The following is a 24345-nucleotide window of genomic DNA, read 5'->3' as shown; positions in this document are numbered from 1 at the left end:
CTTTCTTTCCTATATACCAAAATGAAATCCTAACCCTAACCCTAAAAGACTTATCGGACGTATTTGTGTCCGTGGATTTCACAAAATTCCAACCATACCCTCCCTCCCTCCAAGATGGACCCCAGAAGAAGTGGTTGCACATTGGTGTGTTCAACCGGGTAACCCGATCCAGATCGAAACCGGAAGTATGGGTTTCGGTCAGGTTTGGGAATGAATCGAAATCAAGATTCAAGACTGATTTGACCGGGTTCGGGTAAAACTGGGATCAGTCAAGAATAAGCTAACCTGAAGCCCGCCAAAAACCCGATTGGTCAGGTTCAAAACCACTTTGGTTCGGTTTCGATCCGGACTTTGAGAAAAATTGACCCAATTGCTATAAAATGCCAAAAATTTGACAGAATGGCAATATAAAATGCCAAAAAAAGATTATAAATTCCAACAAATACTCTTTAACTGAACATTGAATGACAATTTCAAACTAAAATTACGAAACTTGACTAATAATTACAAAAATTGAAGAATAAACAAATTACTGAATTTTATAAATATGTTGGGTGTTACAATTCTTCTCTTTGATCAAAATGAAGAATATAAAAAAGAAAATTACAAATTAGAAAGGTAAGGTTTGCATCACAATAACTTAAGTGCATCCCATCTAGATTGGTACCCACTAATCTATCTTTTTTTTTTTTTGGTTTGGTTGGTTGTTGAGTAAGGCCCTGTTCGTTTGGGCTTTCGAAGCCGGCTTTTTGAGATTTTAAGCCTAAAAAGCCATCTAATGCACGTTCGTTTCAGCTTTTTTAGCTTCAGTAAATTAAAAAAAAAGCGTAAAAATGACTCTTTTTAAGAGTCTCTCTATGTCGGCTTCTTCATTCGGCTCTTGCGCGAAGCTTGTCACCGAAAAACGGTTGAGGTGAAATTACCGAAATACCCCGCACCTTTAATTAAATTTACAAACGAGTTATAACCTAAATCCGACAGAGAATCGAACCATTCTCTCTCAGCTTCGTCTTCTTCGATCGACTGTCACCCTTTTCTCTTCTCTCATCTTCGTCTCCTTCACCCGATCGACTGTGAATCCCTCTTTGTTACCTCATCTATCTCTCTCACGTTACAAGAACGAGAAACATTTACGTTTCTCGTCTTCTCCAGCAAGTTCGATCAAACGATCGACTGTCGATCGACGATCACGTTTCTCGTTGTCGCAAAGATCTCCTCCCGCTCTCTCTCTCTCTCTCTCGTCTTTTTCTCACAAACGAAAAGCCCCAACAGTAGACAGCAATATCGTCTCATTACAGACTTCGATTAGCGACCTCTTTTGTAACGGCAAATCGAGTCATTTGCTTTCCGCCATTAACGACCAAGTAAGGTATCAATTTTTAATTTGTTTATTTATTTTTATTTTTATTTTTTTTAAACGGATTGTTTAATTTGTGTATTTCGGATGAGTTCTGATTTTGCTGTAAATCGAATTGATGAGTTCTTTTTATTTCGAATTGTTACCAATTCCTCCTAATTCAATGCTTAATTTGCTTATTATTATTATTTTTTAATTTGTTTATTTATTTTTTGATAATTTGTTTTATTTGTTTGTTTCGGATGAGTTCTGATTTTGCTTTAAATTTTGGATAAATGTGCTTGCTACCTCACTTAACATGAAAATAGCTTATATTATTATTTTTCCCACATGTTTGTCTGCATTAGATGTCAACATATATTCTATATATTTTTGTGAACATTTTCTGATTATGCCCACACAAAACACAAAATTAAAATTGAAACATGGGTGATGTCATAGGACCTTTCAGTACTGATTTTGTCATGGTTTGGATTTGGTAATTATTTGGTTGATACAGATAAATTCTGAGAAAATTTTGTAAAAACTCCAAGCCTTTTTTTTTTATATGCCATATGGGCACTCTTTTTACGGCTCACTATGATTTTTTCAATTATTTTCGGATCCAATTAAAGAATGGAATCTTAACGGATAAATCCTTTTCCAATGGATTTACTTTATAAAGTGCACTATTTGTGATTTGGCCACGTGACGTAAAATCGTAGATCCGGAGTTACATTGTAACTGTAACACCCCAGATTTTCAACTCATATCTCGAGGAAAGTAAATGGTGAGATTTGGAGGGAAATATCGAATGAAAGATTTAGAGTAAAATACTCGAATATTGCTATGATTAATTTTGAGGAAAATCGACTTCGCCATTAGATTCAAAAGGATCGAAATATATACATTAGCTTGTAAGCAAGTTTGAATTCGAGTTTGGAGGAAAAAGTTATAAAATCCTCGAATTTCGCGTTAAGTGGGACCCAAAATAGAAAATTTTTATTAGAGGGAGAATCAAGAAAATTTGACTACACCATTAGAACCACAACGAAAAATTATTTGAAATGGTATATTCGTTTGTCACTTTCCGAGCCCGAATAGTTAAGTTATGATCGAAACTAGAAATGATGGGGAAATTACAAGTATACCCTCAGCCCTTTTATAAAAGAAAACTCACTTTCTTTTATTTCATTTCACTTCTTCATTCTTCTCCAAAGAACTCAACTCAGCCATTCTCTAGACCTAGGGTTTCAACCCATTCTCACTATGTTCTAGAGCGAACGAGTCCGAGTTGAACATTGACGAAGAAGGCAAAGTTGTCGGCCACGACGAGGGCTACAACTTCACCACCTTTGGTTGTTCATTCTTGTTCATTTTCTCCATCCTCCATCAAAACTAGTCGGGTAGCTCGAGTAAACCTCAACATCTTCCATCCGAGGGCTTCATCGAGTTAGGAGCTAGGTCTGTACTTCATTAAAGAGGAGAAGAAGAATGTCATTGTCGGATACTTTGCAAACCCTCGCTCGTTTCGCATCCAAGTCAGCCCAACCTCAACTCTCGAGCCATCCAACCTTGAGTTGTAGTGCTAGCTTGTATCCTTGGCGTCCACAACCAGGTAAGGGACTTCCAATTCTTATTGGTAGCTTTAGATTTCCGAAATGTGCATTTAGTTTTGAAACAAAACTTATTGTTTGTATTTAAATCGTAGAAATTGGTGTTTGATTTCAAATTCATGGTAGAAGTAGGTGTTTTATTTATGCTTTATCGAATTTTGATAACAAAATCGTGGGTGGGTCGAATGGTTCGAAGAATGGAAGAAGAAATCGAAAAAGGGATCGAAAAACCAAAAAAAATCGCGAGTGAGGTTCAGGCTGTAGGTGGAAAGGGTCGGTGCCACCGGCACCTGCCTAAGGCATTGTGTCGGTCCCACCGACATAATGTTGCTTCTGCCACCGACGAAATCAAGAAGCACCCGAAAACTTTGTTCTGTCGGCAGGACCGTCAGTCCCACCGACACCTGCCGATGTGTACTCTGTCGGTTCCACCGACAGCATATTGATTCTGCCACCGACAGACACAGTTTTGACCAGAACAGTGTTCTGACTCTTGGCTTGACCTCCTCACACCTTATACACTATTTGTCACCCTTTATTTCATTAAAAACATTTAAGTAACATTTACTTTAAGTTCTTTAATGAAATTAAGGTTTTACCCCCCATTTCGAAACAATGGGAATGATTTTAAGATCCAAATCTCAAAGGATCAAAATCCAAATTTTGGTTTTAAGAACAAAACGTAAATTTCGACGTTTTCGACAAGTTTTCAAAATATAATAATTTTCACATTACTTTGAATTAGATTACAAAAACTATATGGTGTCGAATCTCGTAAGCGAGACTTTCATTTCGAAAAACCCATTTTCAATTTCGAGAACTTTGAAAATTTGAGTTTCCGACACTTAGCCAAATTTTCACCAGCTTTCATTATTTTTAACAGCTTTTGCCCCGTGCATCATCGGGACCTTGTTTGTGAATAAACTTTGAAGGTTTTCAATGGAAAGATCGAAATAATGATCTTGAAAGATTGAAAATGGATGGTTGATTTGAAAAGATGAAAAGTGAGAATGTCGAAAGAATGGGAAAAGGGAATGAACGGTAAAATGTCAGAATCACGCCCGAGGGTGATATTTGTATTTTACATTGTATGTAGGTAGGTGAAAGGATATCCAGGTTATTAATGGAAGGGTTGCATGTTTATTTCCGATTATGTTAGCGCGTGCGCTGAGTACTGTTATTTATTTTAGGCCGGGTGGCCACAGTTGCATGGTAGGAACTGGATATCCATTCTCAACCCTGTTTTGTTAATTTCTCTTTTGTTTTAAATGAAAAAAAACTATATATATACGTAACTATTTTGTGAGTTGTTAAAGGGTTTGTGAATGCCTGAAGGGATAGTGTGTCACATCATCCGGAGGGGTACACTATCCTGGGATGTACGGTAGGGACCACCAAACTCATACGTGGTATGGGACGCGTATGAGAGTGGAGTCACAACTGGAATCCGGGTCCATTCCTTTCTTATCTTTACTAGCGAACGTGTATTGTAAAGGTGGTCGTATACGAGTGGAGTGTCATTTGGGAATCACATGCATGCCTGATAGGCATAGACGAATATGATTAGTCAGTGATCACTAACAATCTAGTAGTAGTCGAACGTTCTGACACATCGAAAAGAGACCCATTGCTTACGGTCACGTCAAACGGCCAGCCTGAGCCGGATAAATGGTCCCGCAAGCGTGGTAGACACGACCAGCCACAAAATCAGGAACTACGATGTTATTGAGGAATATCATGTCCTGACTGGGAGCGATCCAGTCGTGAATCCCAACTCTTTAATTCCAATACTCCACCATTTGTAGTATGTATCTGTTGTTATATTTCAAATCATAAACTGAGAAGCATGTCTACTATTTCAATGTTGTCAACATTATTTGCACAAAATGGAAAATGTATAATGAGTACTGATGATTGATGTTATGTGTAATTTCAAAAACTGTTTAGTTGCTTATCCCTGGCTATATGTACCAGTTGATCGTATTTTATCTTGTAAAACCTTGCATGTATTAAAATGTTCAGTATGCTTTATTCGATCATGCTTAGGAAGGGTTATTAGTAGGAATTGGCTGTGGACTTACTGGGTAACCATTGTTACTCACCCTTTCCTTCCTATTTTTTTTAGTTTCAGCACTTGCAGCTACCGAGGCAGGCGTAGAGTCAGTAATTGAGGAGTATCTGGTCGATCAGATCGACGATCAGAGTTTATTGCCTGGTGAGCACTAGGGCCACATCCCTTAGCGTTGTCAGTTTCATCCAGGATGTGTGTAGTTTTTGGATTGAGAGTTTAGGCCTATGTTAGAGTGAGAATGTTTTGGTAAGCCTGTATATTGATAAATCTTCCGCACTCTGATCTACTTATATGTTAGATGTAATTAGTCTTCCGCTGTTATTTTCCTGTATCTACATTTTTATATACAGGTTTTGTTATAAATTGGTTTATCAGGTTTGAGTTCTGTGAAACGCTAACATAAATAGAGGAGACCATGCCGAAATTTCGAGGTGCCACCTAGTACCTTGGGATTTGGCCTTGGGATTTGTGTTAGCGTTGGGCGGAGCGCCACAGTAACCCAACTCCCAATAGTATATGCTTTGCACACTCCCCCTTTTCATTTGGTTGGTTATCTTTTCCCCCCAAGCTCTAACAAGGAGAAGTTCTGAACCAAAAAATCAAAAACTCGCTTCGCATTCCAACAGTGCTCAATTTCTCCAAACAGAAATCCTAATAGTAGTGATAATCTGACTACCCCACGTGGCACACTCAATCAACTCTATTGACATGACAAGTTCAGGAGTTGCAGATCTGTATGCCTCTGGATACACGGTTCCCTCAGGATAGACTTTTTTATGGGGAGGTGCAGTTGTGTATTCCGAGGCATACAGATCTGCGACTCCCGAATTTGTCATGTCAAGAGAGTCGATTGGGTATGCCATGTGGGATACTCACAATTCATAAATCTATTGTGGCAAAAGCAATTTATAACTTTACCATCTCAAGGCGTTTTTTATTTTATTGTTAAATTATAAGTTGATTTTGATTTAGGATTGGGTAAATGGTTCGATGAATTGTATGTTAGGTGTTTGTAAAATTACCAAACTTAAGTGAATTGTTGTTGATGGTGTACTATGCACGTATTTTCTTTATCAGGAAAATTTCAGATGTCCATTTTTAAGAGGAGGTGCTGCCGAAATTTCGATAAAATCATAAAATTTATACATTTATTTAAATTGAAAATAATTATTTTAATCATTTTTTAATATAAATTGATTATATACATTAGTATAATTATATATTTATTGTATTCTGGTTATTTTTTGTGCATTATCAATATTAAGGGTATTCTGGTCATTTTACCAGAATCCAGTAATAAAAAGCTATAAAACGAACAGGCTTTTTTGACTTCTGTGCTTCTGTAACGAACAAGCTTCTGTCGAATATGGCTTTTCAGGCTCTGGGCTTTTGCTTCTTCCAGAAGCTGGCTTCTGTAAAGAACAGACCCTAAGCTATTTTTTATTATTTAGTATAGGAAAGGGTTTGGAATCTAAGATAGCTAAGTGGTCCTTCTTGACCCACTAACCTATCTATCATTTGCATTTTACTCTAAAATGAAACAAAATATCTAATCAAATTTTTTACAAATTAGAAAGATAAGGTTTTCAATTTCATCTTTCAATTTTTTAATTTTCATTTCTTCCTTTTCTCTTTTAGCAAGAAATCAATTCTTCAAACAAATCAAGGTTTGTACAGTCTCTGATAACAAATGACTCCTATGCGAAGAGAAAATTCTTCTTCCTACATAAAAAACATACTCGGATACAACTATAGAAAAAAAGAATCAATAGTAGCTCACATGTTTCTATGGAAAGCACTCGATATTTTTTAGAATATATTTTCCACTATTTTAATAAATTGAATTCTTCATTACCAACTAAACGTAATAACTCGGATTCTAAATATTGGCTTAGTTTTGAGGATGAATTTTGCCTAGGCCTTCTTTTTAACGATAATTGATGCATTTCAGGAGCTGAATAAAAACTAAAAAAATATGCAATGTCCTTATAGGGAAATGGCTTTGGTGTTTTGAGAAAGAAAGGGGAAGTCTGTACAAAAGGGTGGTCCAAGTTAAGTATGGCAAGTCGAATCATGAATTTCAGAGTGAAGAATGACACTTATCAGATTTTTCTCAATAAAAGTTTGGTTATTCATGTAAAAAGTCATCTCACCGTCATATCATTGCATTGCACATTTTTATTAAATTATTGTGTATATTTACATTCAATAATTTATGTATGGTTATTTTGCAAGATAATTAAGACAATGTAGAAATCAAAAATACAAAAATCACCACTTTTTCCTAGAGCAATATAGGTGACATGGGGTTTCTGTGTCACGTTCCTAAAATGAATATAATTTTCTATTTCAATTTATAAATTGAGCAAACTCGGATTCGTTTGAAAGATAACGAATAGATCTACAAGTTTTATAAAGTAACTGAGATTAAAAAAAAAAAAGATAATATAAGATATTTGAATTGAAAGTTATTATTAGACCTTGGCGTGGTTGGATTGGACCGTGACACCAGATCAATATGCAACCAAGATTAAACGCCTATGGGCTTCTTCATAAATTGTAATCTAATTGGCTTCTTCCTAAGTTGTACTCAAATGGACTTAAAAGTCAAAATCTTGCCCGATTGACCAAAGTCCACATTTCTCTAATTGGATTTCCACTAAAGCATGCTCATGTTTTCCACATCATCTCATGCCTTCCACCTCAACTCAATAGTCTTGCCTTCCACATCAGTCCATTAACCTTATCTTCCACCTATTAACCTGTAACACCCAAATTTTTAACACGTATTTTGAGAAAATTTGTAGGTCAATCTAAAAGATCTTTTTTTCGAATTGAAATTTGATGAAACAATCACACCATTAGAATCTCAACAAAAAATTAATCAAAATCAATTATAAGTTTGCAAAAATCAGAGCACGAGACATTTAGGCTCTTAACATAAATTCGATAATGACCGTTACATACTTTTTAACATTATAAATATTAAACCCACAGAAATTTACAGAATTTCTACACGCACAACACATTCTATTCTTCTAAACAAAAACCCTAGCCTCCTTCCACTTTCTAATTGAGTTTTTATTGGCCTAGAGACTCCGACAGGATTCATCGTAAGAGAAAAAGTTGTTCATCTCGTCGGTAGCTTCAAAGAAGTACATAAAGTTAGGACTTTTGATCTCTTTGAAGATGAAAGCTTAGGATTTCTACTTAGGATTTCTACGTTCTTCAAGGTTGCTTGCTGAGAACTTATGTAGGGATTCTCTAAACCTTCCTTATAGTATAGTTTTCGATGAATCTAGATTTTGAATAAAAAATCATATTAATTTTATATTAAAATAGATAAAGTTAGAACCTTTTTCGAAATCTATGCTTATTATAGTTGTTTGATATTTTTTTTCACGTATCGATAATTGTTTTATTATCTTTTTCATTTTTTCAGTTTCTGATGATTTATTTTACCTTCACAACAATAAAATTCGACCAAACTATTACAATCAGAGGTTTGCTAGATCCAAAACCCAAGCCTTAACTCCAAAGCTTGACCGCGGTGCGCCATGGTCTATGCGTGGCACGGTGGACCTGAACCCAAAATAGGTTTTGCCAATTTTTGGGATGCCTAGTGACCTTATGGATTGTTGAGGCACAGCTCTTTTTTAGCAAAACTATCTAGAATTGGCCAGATATTTCGAAACGACTGATTTTTGACACTTTCTGCCATAATACCCAAAAATTCTTACACCATTACCATCCTGGACCAACCCCAAGACCCTAAAAAAATTCATGACCTTTGGTGCCACCATGATTGCAACGCGGTGTGAGCTTAGTGTGGTGCGGTGAAGATCCCACCGTAGCTAGTGAACTTTTGGATTTTGTTTTATGTGACCTCTCTTATTGCAAAATAGAGTCGAATGGTTATTTTTTGTGAAATTCGGTTTCTCTTTTTTAAAGGCTTTGAATTTAGTTGAAAATATAGAAAATTGTGAAGGAGTGCATTGAAGATGCATGTCCTTGAGTTTATAACTAAGAGTATGAATTCTCTTTAGTTGCGTGTGGTGGCAAGTGGATAATCAATGGTTAAACATTTAATTTCTATTCTCACGAATTGATGTGCATGTTTATTTAATTTTTGTTATCTTGAGGCAATGGATGTTGTTGTTTATTTAATGGGTTGGGCCGTTGTATGGTAGGAACCTGATTATCCATTAAATACACTTGGTTGTTTATTTTCTCTTTGCTTTCAAAAAAAAAAATAGTATCTATAAGTAGCTATTTTGGAATTCGTTAAAAAACTTGTGAAAGTTTCAAGAGATAGTATGTCATATCACGTCCGAAATGACACACTATCCTAGGGAGAACAGTTGCAATGTTAAACTCTTATGTAGTATGGGATGCATAAGGGATTAACATCACAACTAAGATCTGGGAGTTTCCTCTCTATCTTTACTACTGAATTATGTGATATAATTGTGGTAAGTGTAGGGAAGTTTTAGATAATCATATGTTTGCCCGATAGACTTAGATGAAGATAACGAGTCAATGATCATTAACTGTTTAAAGTAATCGAACATATTAAAACTTCATGAAAGGACATATTTCTTATGATCACAATTAACGACCAACCTGAGCCAAATAAATGGTCACCCTAGTATGGTAAGTACAATGATCTACCACAAAATCAGGAACTAACGATGGGGTTCTACATTGATTAAGCTTGGAACATGTTCAGATCTTGATTAAGAGGCATCCAATCATGGTTATCAGTGCTCTTAACAAATATACTACCAATGTTTGTATATATTATGTTTAACAAACTTATCAATTACGTTGAAAATGTTTACTTTTGTTTCAATTTCGACATTGGAGTGGGAAGTTATTCTCATTTTATAAATATTACGTAGAAGCCTATGTTATTTATATTGCTTTCAGGAAAAGTAGAGATTTTTCTTCATAAGTTAACATGAATAAAATTACTTTTGCTTAACATTCATAAAATGATAATAACTTTTTACTCCAATATCGAAATTGAGAAAACTCGGATTCGTTTAAAAGATAACGAATAAATCTACACATTTTATAAAGAAACCAAGATTAAAAAATATATGTTAATATGAGATATTTGTGTTGAAAATTATTTTTAAACCGTGACATAGTTGGATTAGACCGTGATAGAAAGGCAATATGTATTCAAGATTAAAAACCTTTTGATTTTTCACAAGATGAACTTAAAGTCCATTTAAAGCCAAAACCACAATCTTGTCCATTTGATCAAAGCTTACATTGGTTTTCAACTAAAACATGCCCGTGTTTTCCACCTCATCTCATGCTTTCTACCTCAATCCATTAAACCTTGTCTTCTACCAATTAACCTTTTTTCATCTTATAAATAGTCTTTATTTCTTAACAAAAAACACACATTGGAGATTGTAAGAACTAAAAATATTTGATCATATGGATTAGAGAAGATAACATCCCATAATGATCCAAATTCGATTGAACGGATACCATGGGTCAAACTTATACCCTATTTGATTCGAACTAGAGAATTTGATCCCTCTAAACCGTCCAACCAAAGAGATTTGGCTTGTTAGTTCCTTATTTTGTCAATCTCAAGACTTATGTTGTGTGTCAAATCGATTTACAATTGAAGACATTTGAAGACTCTAGTAAAGTCGTTCAACCTCAACACATTGATAAAACACTCATAATGTGTATGTATAAAACCTAAATAGTACTGAGACCATCTGGACCATTCTATAAAAGCTAGATGATTGTTAGGTAGACTCATATTAGTAAGAAAATATTATTCCTCGACCCGTTCTTTTATCAAAACTTTCAGGAACTGAAAATGACTTATTGAGAGTCAAAATGGCCAAAAGGGCATTTTCATAATTTTACCACCCTTGGACCATCTTCCATCCATTGATGAGTGTTTGGAAATCTTATATTGGCAAGAGTTTAAAATTTTTTGAAGCATTTGATCATCAAACCTCCTAGGAGTTCAAAATGATCCAAAATAGCATTTTAATAATTTATCCAGCACCACCTAATAAAATGACTAGGGCCCCTAGAAGCAAGCTTTATGTTTTACCAAGGTCGCCAGGTGAATCGCTTTAACGGTTCAAAAATTGGAAATTATGACCGTTGGAGCTATCGATACCACCGGTAGGTAATTTTTATTTTTCAAATACCTTTAAAACTCATTTCTTGAATTCATTTGTGCGTCAGATCAAACCTTAGAGACGTTTAGCTCTCCCCTCTCCACACTTAGAGGGCCTACAACCAAGTTGACTTTGAGCCCTCGCCCAAACTACGTGGCGTCCCGTGTGTCATAGATTACTAGTTGCTTGTAACACATTTATTTGCTTTTGTAACGTGTTACTCTATGTAATTTGCATACTATATCAACAAAGTTGCCTCCGGACTTTGCCTCGTGTTGCCCTCGTTCTCTTGTGTTGCTAGCTACGTTTTGTGGTATGAGATAATTTTGATAGGTTTGATTGTGGGTTAGCACTTCAAGCGTCGTACGACCTCACTTCGAAAGAACACTGAGAGTCTAACTTAGGTGAACCCCTTTAACTTTCTTAGACCTCTCATTTGATCCCATTCCAACCATCAAACCTCACCTTGCATACACATTGGTACATTCATGGAGCAAGGAACAAAGGGAAAAGATGGAAAGAGTGGTCACAAGGAGCCAAACTCGAAAACTCGATTGAAAAATCCAACCATTGAGATGCACTTATAAGCTCAAGGAATCGAAGAACTCAAGATCACCATTGACAAACATCAAGAATTCAATGAGTCCTTGTTATTTTGATTTTTCATTTCCAAATTTATGTATGTGGTTATTTGGTTCAACCCTAAAAAACTAAGCTCTTGTTAGAATAAAGGATTCTTGACAAGGGTAGAGATTCGTGAGTTTTAGAGGTACAAAATTCATAACATTTTGAGATGATGCATTTCCCTCGATCTTAAGATTTTATAATTTAACCTAGGTATAAGATTCTTCATAATGTTCGAGGTGAACCATAAACCTCATTGATTAATGAACACTAAGACCTTTGCAAAGGTGCCCTTGGGAATGGATGTAGGCATGTTGCCGAACCACTATAAAATTGCTTGTCTTATGTTTGAAAAAATGCCTTTATCAAATTATACTTAAATGAATGTATGCCATGAATGGATATTATGCTATATATGAAATACATGAATGTTTAGACTCTAAGTAAACCTCAATTGCATTGCAAACTAAAGATAAGTCTTGAGTATAGATGTAGGCACATTGCCGAATATTATAGTCTTATGTCTCATGCATATTTTATGATTTTGCAATTTATACTTAAACATCTTGAATGTCATGAGATACCATGAATACTGAATATGTAAATCTTATATGAATGGACCATTGAATGACATGACAAAATGAATGTTTTTATTTCAAGTATATTTGCATTAAATGAAAATTAGAGACATGAGTGCAAAATCAAGATTAGGTGAATGACTTAAAACACATGGTCAAATTATCAATCTAAGTTAAAATTGGATAAATCGAAAAAAATTAATTATCTTATTCAACCCCTCTAGGATTAGATACGGTACGAAGTCCGGTGTTTTCAATTGGTATCAAAACAGGTTACTCTTGATAGACTTAACATCCTAGAGTTGATCCCAAGACTTTGAACCATGTCTAAATCTGACAATGGTCATCCCCTAGACCTCCATTTATTTATTAGTTCAAGTATGCATATTGGTAAATTAGGATCATGATTTACTTCAACTCCCTTGAACTGTGATGTATGAAATAAAGTAGAATAAGGGTATGAGCCACCAAAACAATTGAAGATCAAAAATTTCAATAACATGAAAATTTAATTACAATGTACACATAGTCATATCACTCGATGAATTTACATGAATATGCTCGTAATGGTCGGCAAAACAAACTTGGCTTACCCTAGAAACCTATGTTGTCAAATATTCAAACTTAAAATATTAACAAATTGTTTTGAGAATATTATTATAGAATAAAATAATTATGTCTGAGAATTTTATGCAAAAGTTAGAGACTGTTGTATTTCCATGTACTTTTTAGGATAGCTTGTTTCGAAAGGAAGAATTTACACTAAAATTCTTAGGTCCCTTCCTAAGAGATTCGTTTATACTATTACCTCGATTGTAGTTCCGAGATGTAAAAATAATGGGTGTTGAAGAACTCATTAGATTGTTCATCGTATTGAATAATTAAAAATAATGGGTGTCGAAGGTCCTCTCTAAAAGGGGTAAACAGTGGTCCTATTTCTTTTCTTTAAAGTCATTCCCTAAATAATTAAATCGCATGTCATCTTATTCTTTATCATAAACTCATAGTAAATCTTCTTAAGGAACATAGTGAAAATGACCTAGATGTTGAAGACATACTTTGATGGGAATAAATATTGTCCGTAAGAAGAGAGGATCACGTAGCTTTAGTAAAATGAGTAATCCTAATGACAAAAGACGATCTATTCGTAAATCTCCTTATATGGCAAAAGATGATACTAAAAGCTATAACTATAGAGTCATTGGCCATTTTTTCACTGATTATCCCTCGAAGCCTAGAACAACTGATTTTTTAAATTTAGGTTCAAATAAAAATTTGATTATAAAAGCCACGTGGGATGACTCAGATAAGTTAAGGGATAAGATCTTTCTAGAAGTTAGATTGAGAACAAATTTTTCCTCTCCTAACAACAGACAAAGGTCTTGAATCACCCATGAACACTTTTTTTGCCTTCACCCATAGTAGTATATGAGTTAAAAATACTTATATTTTCACAGATATGTTTGGTGGGCCTAGAGTTCACCACCCAATCCTTAACACTTGCCAACATGTTCACTTCAGAAACCACAACACGATAACTTTATTTGCTTCTGCTAGATTGGCACTTGGCTTAGGATCATTCATTTTCCTTAATTGCATTGAGGAGCATAGTGTCTAGGTTTCCCACAAACAAAATAGTTACCTTTTTCTTGAAGATAGAGTTATGAAACTTTTGATTAGGCTTAAATTTTTTGTTATGAGGTTCCCTAAGTCTATTACTAGGTTTATCGTTATAAGGTTTGATTTCTAACAAATTGGCCTTTGAAACTAGTTCTTTGGATTTTTTTATCTATCTCTAAACATATTCTTTTTTTTACTTTGAATGTGAACAATCACATCCTCAAGGCTCACACGTTTTCTTTTGTGTTTTAGACTATTGCATAGTCTTTACAGGATTCAAGTAATTTCTCAATAAGAAAACCTATTACAAAGGATTTAGGTAGGGTAATGTCTTCATTTTTAAGGTCGTTAATAAGGAGATAGTAATCACGGATTTCATTTGAAAGTTTCCAAAATTTCCTATGAATTTTTTTTGGTTTTCAACATCTTTTAGAATATATTGTAACTAAATTTTTCCAAATTTCCTTATTAGTCTTATATGTGCAATATATATCAAATAGTTCGTTAAAAAGAGTGCTAAGAATAGTATGCCTATAGATTTTGTTACCTCTTTCCCATTGTTTCAAGAGTTATTGATAATTTTTTATACCTTCCGTAGGCCTAGGTTCTATTAAGATATGGCCTAGATTTATCATGTCCAGTGAGGAAGAGATCCTTTCTTGCCAACATTTGAAGAAGGCATGGTTGAACTGCTTAATCTTTGAAACATCTAGAAAAGACTTGCTTATAAAACCCCAAAGAAATTGACCATTCGATTAAACATTATGATTTAATTAATTCTAATAAACATGCGTTCTAGTTACAATGTTCTAATAAATGCCAAATGTTCTTATCACAACGGTTAAGTAATGAGTCAAATTGAAAATAGATTGACTCTATAAACCTAGTTCAAAATAAATCTTTATTTAGCAAAAACATGCCCAATTCTGTGCACACACATAAGGGTAGAAAATGAGGATTTGCACCTCTCCCTCGATGTGTATGTCATGCGTGAGCACATGCACTAAGGTTTTTGGATCAGTAGATCCAAATTCCAATTGGAACATTGGATATTCCTCTTAGGCCCCCGTACTCACGTAGACTTCCACTTATCCTTTCTAGTCTTACCACACAACTAAAGCAAGATACTACATAAAGACATATCTAATCTTTCTTACAATCGATGTGGGACTAAATATTTTAGAGAACAAGTTAAACACTCATCACTTTTGTATTGGATATAGCCAAAGTAGTTAAAACGTTAAAAAGTTACTTTCGTATTTAAAAATGCCTGAAAATACTTAAAATAGTTTAAATTACAACATACTATGTGTTGTAATTTAAACTTCTTTCTTATCTCTCTCTATTTCTTTTATGATTTTGCTTTTATTTTATTTTGATCAAGAACTTGTGACGAGGATCGACTAATTTTCTCCTTAGAGAAGTGGAGAAAGATCAATTTATTTTCTTTAGTATTCTAATTATTTTCTTATGCATTTATCTCAATAATTAATTTCTTTTCAAGGATTTAATTTCAACTTCTATTTTGCATTTTAATTGAATTTTCATTATTAATCATGCTTAAATTGATATTTCATGCTTTGATTAAATTCTTAAATAATTTGTGCTTAACATAGATAACTAATTATTGAAAATTCATATATTTTAAGTGAATGAAACTTTGTCCTAAGGGAATAAAAATTAATGCCTCATCGTTCCATATTCTGATCTAACACATTCATTTGTGCATTGGATCGATAATCATAAAAATACAATTGATAATTTTTAATAAACTCTAATTCCCTAATTCTTGTTATAATTTGTTCAATTACTATTTCTTTATTTAATTTCGATAATTTTTTATTTCAGTTCTTAGATTACAATTCCTATATTAAATTTAGTTTTAAGCTCCTTTGTATTTAATTCTTTTTTTTTTTTTTAAATTGATAACTCCCATTTTTTCCATGAATTTGGCCCTTTCTTCTCAAGGAATTTATTTTTTTATTTGTTCTCAACATCTCAACCTACAAATATATGACGAATAAGAAGCTAAGAGTTCTTATAATTGTAATGTGTAGAAGGGTATTTTGAAGTCATCAAATTAGTTTCAAAATGAAATTAGGTACAAGGTGGGAAAGAGGGACAAAATAAGGTTTTGGAAGAAATCAATTCTTCTCTATCAACATAATTTCCCTCTCTATTTGGGGTTTTCTTGTAGAAGAATGACATGGTTCAGAGCTGTCTGATTTTTACTGGGAATAATGTTTCTTGGGACTTGAACATCATGAGAAACTTTAATGATTGAAGATAATCGAACTAGTTTTTCTATTGGATTTTCTTAATTCCCATCACTTCGGTGACAATGAGGAGGAAAAAAGAGAATGGGTGATTGGTAAAAAAATAGATTTTTCATGTGCTCTATTTATAAGTCTTTGTTGCCTCATTTTACTATATCTTTATCGAAATTCATAATTTGCCCCCCCCCCCCTTGTTCTTAAAGGTAGTTTTCTTCATCTAGCTACCTTCCCTTGCTAGGATCATAACCTTAGATAATCTAATTTGGTGTAGGTGGATTATCCCAACATCCTGGTTTCTGTGTAAAGGAAAAGGAGAATCGATAGATCATATCCTTATTCATTGTCCGTTTTCGTATGAAATTTGGGTCCATTTTCTCTCTCATTCAAATGATCTGGATCTCTCTCGACTCTTTTTTTTTTTTTTCTCTTTTTTGTTTTAGTGGACTTAAAATATTTTCTCCAATTGTAAAAGATACGTTTGGGTTATTTTTCGTTTGCATTCTATTGGGGTTTTGGAAGAAAATGAATAAAAAAATATTTCAATGGAATGAAAGATCCACTCAAACAGTAATTACATAGATATTGGGTTTGCATTTCTATTGGAGTAAGCTAAGTAAGAATTTCAAAGGATTTCGCTTTAAAGATTTAGTGTTTAAATGAGATTCATTTGATACCTTCTGGCGGGTTTTTGGGCTAAAGTTTTTCTCTGAGTTGTTTGGGCCATTGCTTTCTTGTATTTTCTTTCCTTTATCTTTCTTTTCTCTTGTATTTGAGGCTATTTCAACCCTTTATTCTTCTTATTCTTTTTAATAAAGTATTTATACTTATAAAAAAATATTATTATTGTCTACACCTGACAAACATTTGTAAAGTTGAAGTAAATGTAATTTATACATTATTAATTTTTCAAGCAAAAGAATTTCATCGTTATTGTAATTAAGATATAAAAATACTTTTATGACGATTAATTTATATTGAGAGTCTATAATTGAAACAAGTGCTAGATTAATAGGAACATCAAGCCATATTTTATATTTTACAATCATCATTTGTACAATAGAATTTGAATAATTGTCATTGAAATGTGATTTTATTTCACCTAATTTTAGGCACTGGACATAGTATTAATTATAATTTATGTTTTAGTTATTATAGGTAATTAATATATTTATATTATGATATTTTCTATATTTTTTTTATGTAATATATTTTGTATCAATGTATCTTATCACAAAAGAAAAGTTGTGATGGAGAATAATATATTTAATAATATCAATTAAGATTTTATATTTTAGTAATTATACATAATTAATATCTTTTTATCATGATATTTTCTATATCTTCTTTGATATAATAGTTATGTATACCTTATCAGGGTTCATGTAATGATCATCCAAGAATTCTTAATAAAATCAAATTTATTATAATTGGATTCTACTGGCTAATAATGTTCATCTAACTTAAGTATCGAAGGTTCTTTGCAAGTAATACACTAATATTCAGGGACAGAGAATGAGATTGTAGTTGAATTGGTCTTGGTAGAGGGAATAAGGTGTGCCCATAATATTATTATCAATAACGATAAAACCCTTATTTTTTTAATATAAAAATGAGAACTAGAATGACATTTACATAGGTATTTATAGAATACATTATTTTGGAGGTTGTTGACGTCTCCTAAATTCTTAGCAGGAGAACAAGTATTTACATTTATTATCAACCCCAAGGTGTTGGTAAACATTGATGTACAAGTTTCTTGGGAATCCATTTATAAGAGGAATCTCTAGGAATATCCCCTTATTTCAGTTGTACATCTAACTCTAGACTTTTGTCAATCTAACTAAAAATATTGATTTCGACACAAATCAAAGAATTCGATGATGGTATGAAATAATGTTTTAAAAATTAAACCCTAAAGGGTTGGTGAAATGGTCAGGATCATGCCTCGAGAAGTGGAGGTCTACAGTTTGAATCACCCCTAAAAGGAAAACCCTCAAGGATTTATCTTAGAAGTTACCTAGTGCAGTGGGGCAGGGGGATTGCATGTGGCCGAGGATTAGTCACACTTTAAGTGTCCCAAACATCTCGATTACAAAAAATAATAATAATAATAATAATTGAAACTAATGATTAGATAAAAAATTCAAATGGGTCAAACTATGGTTAGACTAAAAACTTAAGAGAGCTTAAGACACCCCAATTAAATTAAGAGTAATTTTATTGACACATAGAAATACTCAAAGGACCTTTCAATTTTTTTCGGCACCTCTAAAAACTAATTTTTTTTGGACTCTCCATTTCTAAGTACACTTCTCTTTGCTTTTAAAATTATAATCTTGAAGTGTCATCATCTTCTCATTTGAAACAGTTCTAACGATTCCTGTGACTCCAACTCTATTGACTCCAACAATTTTGACCATAATAAGATCTTTCATGTTCTTGGCGATTTTTGAAACCCTTACTATGATTTAGAATCAGCCCTCCATTTTCAAAGATATCTATACATTTAGCCGATAAGTTTTGAAAAGGTGTAAGAATCATGGTGTTTTTACTCACAGATTCTTTGTTTGGGCATAGAGATTATCAAGTTTCATTCACAATAAAGATAGCCATCAAATTCTTGTAGAAATCCTTTGTGGTAGTAAGTAATTTTCTTTAATTTAAGATTTTCTTTTTGATATTAGAGATTGTAATAGCGAAGGTCACTATGTTAAGAGTTAACACTGACATGATTAAAGTCATGTAAGTGCTCACATCCAACATTATAAAGTTCATGTCAAGAGTGCACATCTGACACCAATTATGCCTAATTTTTATTCATTATATCAAGAGTGAACATCCGACATGCTTAATGTCATGTCACGTGCTTATATCCATCATTGTAAAGTTCATGTCAAGAGTGTACATCTAACACAGATTAAAAATGAAGTAAATATGCAACATTGGATTGCATCCATATGTGATGTTTGCATTCATTTCTTAAAAAAAAATATATACAAAATAAGAGGTTGTACACATCTTATTTCAATGCATTGAGTTTCTAATCATCGAACATTGCATCATCATATTTACCATCTTATTTCAAGGGTAGTTGAGGATCCACCAATATTTTTCATATCGCTAAAAAATATATAATTTTTCGATGAAATTTTGGTCTGGTTACTAGTGTCATGATTGGTGTTGAGCCCTAAAATTTCCAGTATGTTGGTTCACCAAAGAAGATAATATACTGTAAGTGGAGGAGAATGAACGTAGAGAAAGTTAGTTCGTGAGGTGCCCTTAAAACAAAAACTTATTTTCTTTTTCTTAAACTTTGGAGGGCCCTTAAAGTATTGTGATGTGTCAATAGAACTTCTCTTAAATTAAATTAAAAGAATGGGGTGGGAATAGTATTCTTTGAATCTTAATATTTTTTTCTCCTTGCTTGAGAAAATCAAAGTGCAAAGAGCGTTGACATCTTGGGGTTGGTGAAGAAGATCATCGTCGACATTGACAACATTAAGTGTGCACCACTCATCTCTCTTTCTATATTTGTCAAATGTAATTTTCATTTTAAATAGTCTATATTGGTCTTTAATTGGTGTATTTAGTTAATTAAGATGTAATAAGTAAAAGGTGGGGTGCCAACAGAAGCTCTTAAAATTAAGTATATGAATTTTTTTTTCCTAAATTATTTTCACAAAATGATATATTAATGAAATCGAGGGCTGACTAGTCGAACCAATTTTATTAAAATAACCGATTGGAAATCGATCCAAGTTTATTTGTATTATTTTATTCACGAAATCCGGTGGCTTGAATGCTTGATGTGGTTGGTTTTTAAAACATTGGTAGGAAGCCATACCATGGAAAGTAAATTTGAACTGAAACCCTAATCAGAACCGACCCAAAACCCAATTTCGACCCGAACCAAGCCTTGATCGAGTTATTTCAGTCTAGGTTCGGTTTCGCCTCCAAGAAACCCAACCGAGTCGAATCCATAACACGAAACTGAATCAAAGCCCAACCCAGATTGCTAAAAAAAATCAAATCCCACTGCATTGAAGCAAGATCATCTAAAATGGAGGAAACATTTACCAAAATTACTAGAATTTTCGGTTCGGATCAGTTTCGACTACCCGAAAGTAGCCCCACTTCATGAGAATATCTTGTCCCCAAATCACCCAACAACTACTAAACTAAGAAAACGCGGTTTACAACTTTCCATGCACTTGAGACTATATAATTTTGCTGGTACAGCCAACTAAGCTTTCAACAAAAACTATTAAATAGTGGCACTTATGCACCTCTCTACCCGACATTTTCCACTAGTCCCCTAGTCCTTGTTAAAACTTAAAATACTCCTAATGTGTATCTCGAGATATAATATAATGCTCCTAATTTTTTTTCCTTCCTATTTTCTTGATCTTAATTTAGTATTTCTGACTTTTAATGGGGTAATTCATCATCTCGATCTCTAAACTTCAATAATATGTATAAGTGGCCCACAACCACCCACATCAATCTTGGGCGTTTAATGGGTGGAACAAAACATTGATTTGACCAATCAGAGAATCTAAAATTTTGATTGGTATTCTTAAGACTGGTGGTATAGTTTTGATCAATAAAAATAATGACGTGGATAATATTTTTTGTGATTAGATTATAAATTTGGGGTGTTATCATAGTAAACTGGCGTGGAAATATCACAACCAGTATTTAATTATGAGAACTATAATGAAATTTAATAATGTGACCAGACAGGTTCAATAAATTTTGTCAATTAAAATATGTATAATGTGAGCATCCTTGAAGCTGTGCTACACATGGTCATCATCTATATATAAGAACTTCATATGTCCAATAAGCATAAGAAGCAAGAATCAGTGATCCTCTTGCAAGAAAATCTCAGTTCATTTCTTCATCAAAAAGAGAAAATATTATTTTTTGTTCAATATCTGAAAAATGATCGACGTAGTTGGCATTAGCTATCGCTTCATCAATGATCTCCTACGTGCATTTTGGTCCCCCACACGAAGTATTTCAGCCCCCAATGAACCTGATCTGATTTCTCAAACACATAATTCTTCTACTCGATTAGATGATTTGGCAGCACGAGCCCTCACTACGGTGTTTGGCATGGACGATGAGGGAAGAATCAAGAAGGAGAAAGTACGTCACATTGTGGAGAAACTAGGTTTAATCGACCCAGATGTTGATGGCAATGGGTTCGAACTTTTAGGTAGCTTGGCGGCGGAGGAGGAATTGCAAGTGGAAGAGCTGTTGGTGGGTAGTTCGGACGAGAATGGATTGAGGCATGCTGAGCTGTTGCGTCGGGCTTTCACTGTGTTTGATGAGGATGGGGATGGGTTTATTGAGGCATTAGAGGTGAAGAGAGTGTTGGAGTGTCTCGGTTTGGGTGATGGGTGGAATATGGGGGAGTTTGAGAAGATGGTTGAAGTGGTGGATTTGAATTTTGATGGAAAGGTGGATTTTAGTGAGTTTGAGTTGATGATGGGTGACAAAATTTGAAAATAACATGTTATTCATTTATGTTTCTATTTCTTTTGTTTTGTTTTTTTTTTTTTAATGAAAATTCTGTTAAAAAAAAAAAGAGTTCAAACCACAATGTGTGAGAAAGAGATTACTCCCTCCATTGGATTATCAATTAGAGGTAGTTAACCATTACTGCATCTTAATTGATCTTGGGAAAAAGTGTGTAATCAAATTCTTGACAATTAGGGAAGGCTTAGGGTCAATGACCTGGGTTTTATATGATAGGGGTTAATTTGGACTATTTCCATAATAGTTCTGATTAATTAACTAGTAAGTCTTCACTCGGTCAATACTTGGCTGATATGGCATGAATTAGATTCATTGATTTTCCCTCGAGATACACAATTACACATCTCCATAAAATATGTACTGTTGTGTATCATGAGGAAAAAAGATCTATGATTCCATATTCCTGCCACATCAGCCGAGTATTGACCGAGTAAATACTTTTTAGTTAGAAAATCATTATTCTTTCCATAAGAATTGGATCAGATCGATATGATATTTATTTGATTGGGTCATCACCAAAGAATTATTATTTGATGGGTTGACTTTCTAATAGAGTAATGATTTTTTGAACCACGCTCTGATGTGATATGTGTTAGAGTTATAGATTTTTTCCTCGGGATACGCAATTGCATATATTTATGAAGATGTGCAAATGTGTATCCCGATGCATAAAATCTATGATTCTAACACATGCCACGTCAGGAGAGGATTTTGTGTTAGAGTTATAGTTATAAAAATATTTATATATTATTGTATGACCATGGGTTTAGGTTGAGTTGGATTACTTGAGCCTAGGGGTGGATTTACATTGGGGGCAATTTTCCCCACAAGAATTTTCACAATCAAAGAATTTATGAGTTATTGAGACAAATAATAGTAGTAGATAAAAAAAATCTATTGCTACTGCCCCCACAAAAAAGAAATTTCTAATCTTAATTGCACCTACAAATATTTTTCATTTGTAATTGCCCCCACATGGGCAAAATCCTAGCTCGGTCTCAGTTCGAACCCCCAATCTAAACCCAACACAAATTAAAGTCAAGATGTTATTCTATTCTAACCCAAGACTCAACTCATGGTTTACCTAACTCGGCCCAGGCTCGCCCATTATTTGGGTGAGCGCTCCCAAGTAGCAACCCTTAACCATCATATTTTGGCCATCGTTTAACGATTCAATAACTTGCTTGTCTTTTTTTTTTTTCAATGATTATACCTGCCCTTGGACATGACGTCCAGTCCACGGTTTTAAAAATCATTTGACACTTAGATAATTCACCAGAATCATTTTGGTACAGTATGTAGTTGAGCTGGTAAAAATTTACAACGTGAATCCTCTTTGCGACACCATTTGACTCATTTGATAATATGAAAATATTGGTCTAAGTCAATAAAATTTGCTCCACGGATACACACACACACACAAACATACATATCTATATATATATATATATAGGGTCACGTTTAATGGCAAACTTTTTAGTAAACATTTTGGCAAAATATTTTTCAAAACATGAGTTAGAAGTTTTGGAATGGGCTGATTTTCAGAGAGGATGATCTCTACGGTGAGGAGATCATTATCACTAAAAATCAGCCCATTCCAAAACTTCTAACCTATGTTTACAAGTTGAAAAATCGTGGATTATCCATTTTTTGTAAACTGTTTTTGATGGGGTTAGAAGTTTTGGAATGGGCTGATTTTTGGTGATGATGATCTCCTCACCGTAGAGATCATCCTCACCAAAAATCAGCCCATTCCAAAACTTCTAACTTAAGTTTTGAAAAATATTTTGCCAAAATGTTTGCTAAAAAGTTTGCCATTGAACGTGACCCATATATATAGATATATGGATTAGGATCCGTATACATATAAAGCTACAATGTGTTTTGTCTTATATGGGCAAAAATGTTTGAAATGGGCTGATTTTTTGTAAGGATGATCTCTATGGTGAGGAGATCATCCTTGCTAAAAATCAGCCCAGTATGAAACTTCTAACCCCATGTTTACAAGTTGAAAAATTTTAGACCGTCCAATTTTTGTAAATCACTTTTGATGGGGTTAGAAGTTTTGGAATGGGCTATTTTTTGCAAAGATAATCCCCTCACCACAGAGAGCATCCTCACAAAAAATCAGCCCATTCCGAACCTTTTTAACCATATAAGACAAAAACGTTGTAACTTTATGAGTAGCTTTATGTGTCTACGGAACCCCACCCTATAAATATATATATATATATATATATATATAGACACATAGAGACAACGTGTTTTGTCTTATATGGGCAAAAATGTTTGGAATGGGCTGAATTTTTGTGAGGATGATCTCTATGGTGAGGAGATCATCCTTGCCAAAAATCAGCTCATTATGAAACTTCTAGACCGTCCAATTTTTGTTGAAAAATTATAGACCGTCCTATTTTTGTAAATCAATTTTGATGGGGTTACAAGTTTTGGAATGGGATGATTTTTTGCCAGGATGATCCCCTCATCACAGAGATCATCCTCACAAAAAAATCAGCCCA

At 33.7% G+C, this 24345-nt stretch overlaps 1 protein-coding gene across 1 annotated transcript; it reads left to right on the top strand.

Moving 5' to 3' along the window:
* The first annotated feature begins 21226 nt into the window (after positions 1-21226).
* On the top strand, positions 21227-21793 carry LOC147393081 (calmodulin-like protein 3). The gene has a single exon (XM_086456484.1). It carries the CDS (start codon positions 21227-21229, stop codon positions 21791-21793), a length of 567 nt encoding a protein of 188 aa, XP_086312610.1.
* Positions 21794-24345: the final 2552 nt, after the last annotated feature.

This window comes from Akebia trifoliata, chromosome 10 (genome assembly GCF_017979445.1).
Source record: "Akebia trifoliata isolate Shusen 1 chromosome 10, ASM1797944v1, whole genome shotgun sequence".
NCBI classification, from domain to species: Eukaryota; Viridiplantae; Streptophyta; class Magnoliopsida; order Ranunculales; family Lardizabalaceae; genus Akebia; species Akebia trifoliata.
This window is presented reverse-complemented; position numbering and strand designations above follow the sequence as displayed.

Bases quoted from the DNA above. Each gene is read 5' to 3' on its own strand.
- LOC147393081 (XM_086456484.1), top strand. From the start codon at position 21,227: ATGATCGACGTAGTTGGCATTAGCTATCGCTTCATCAATGATCTCCTA.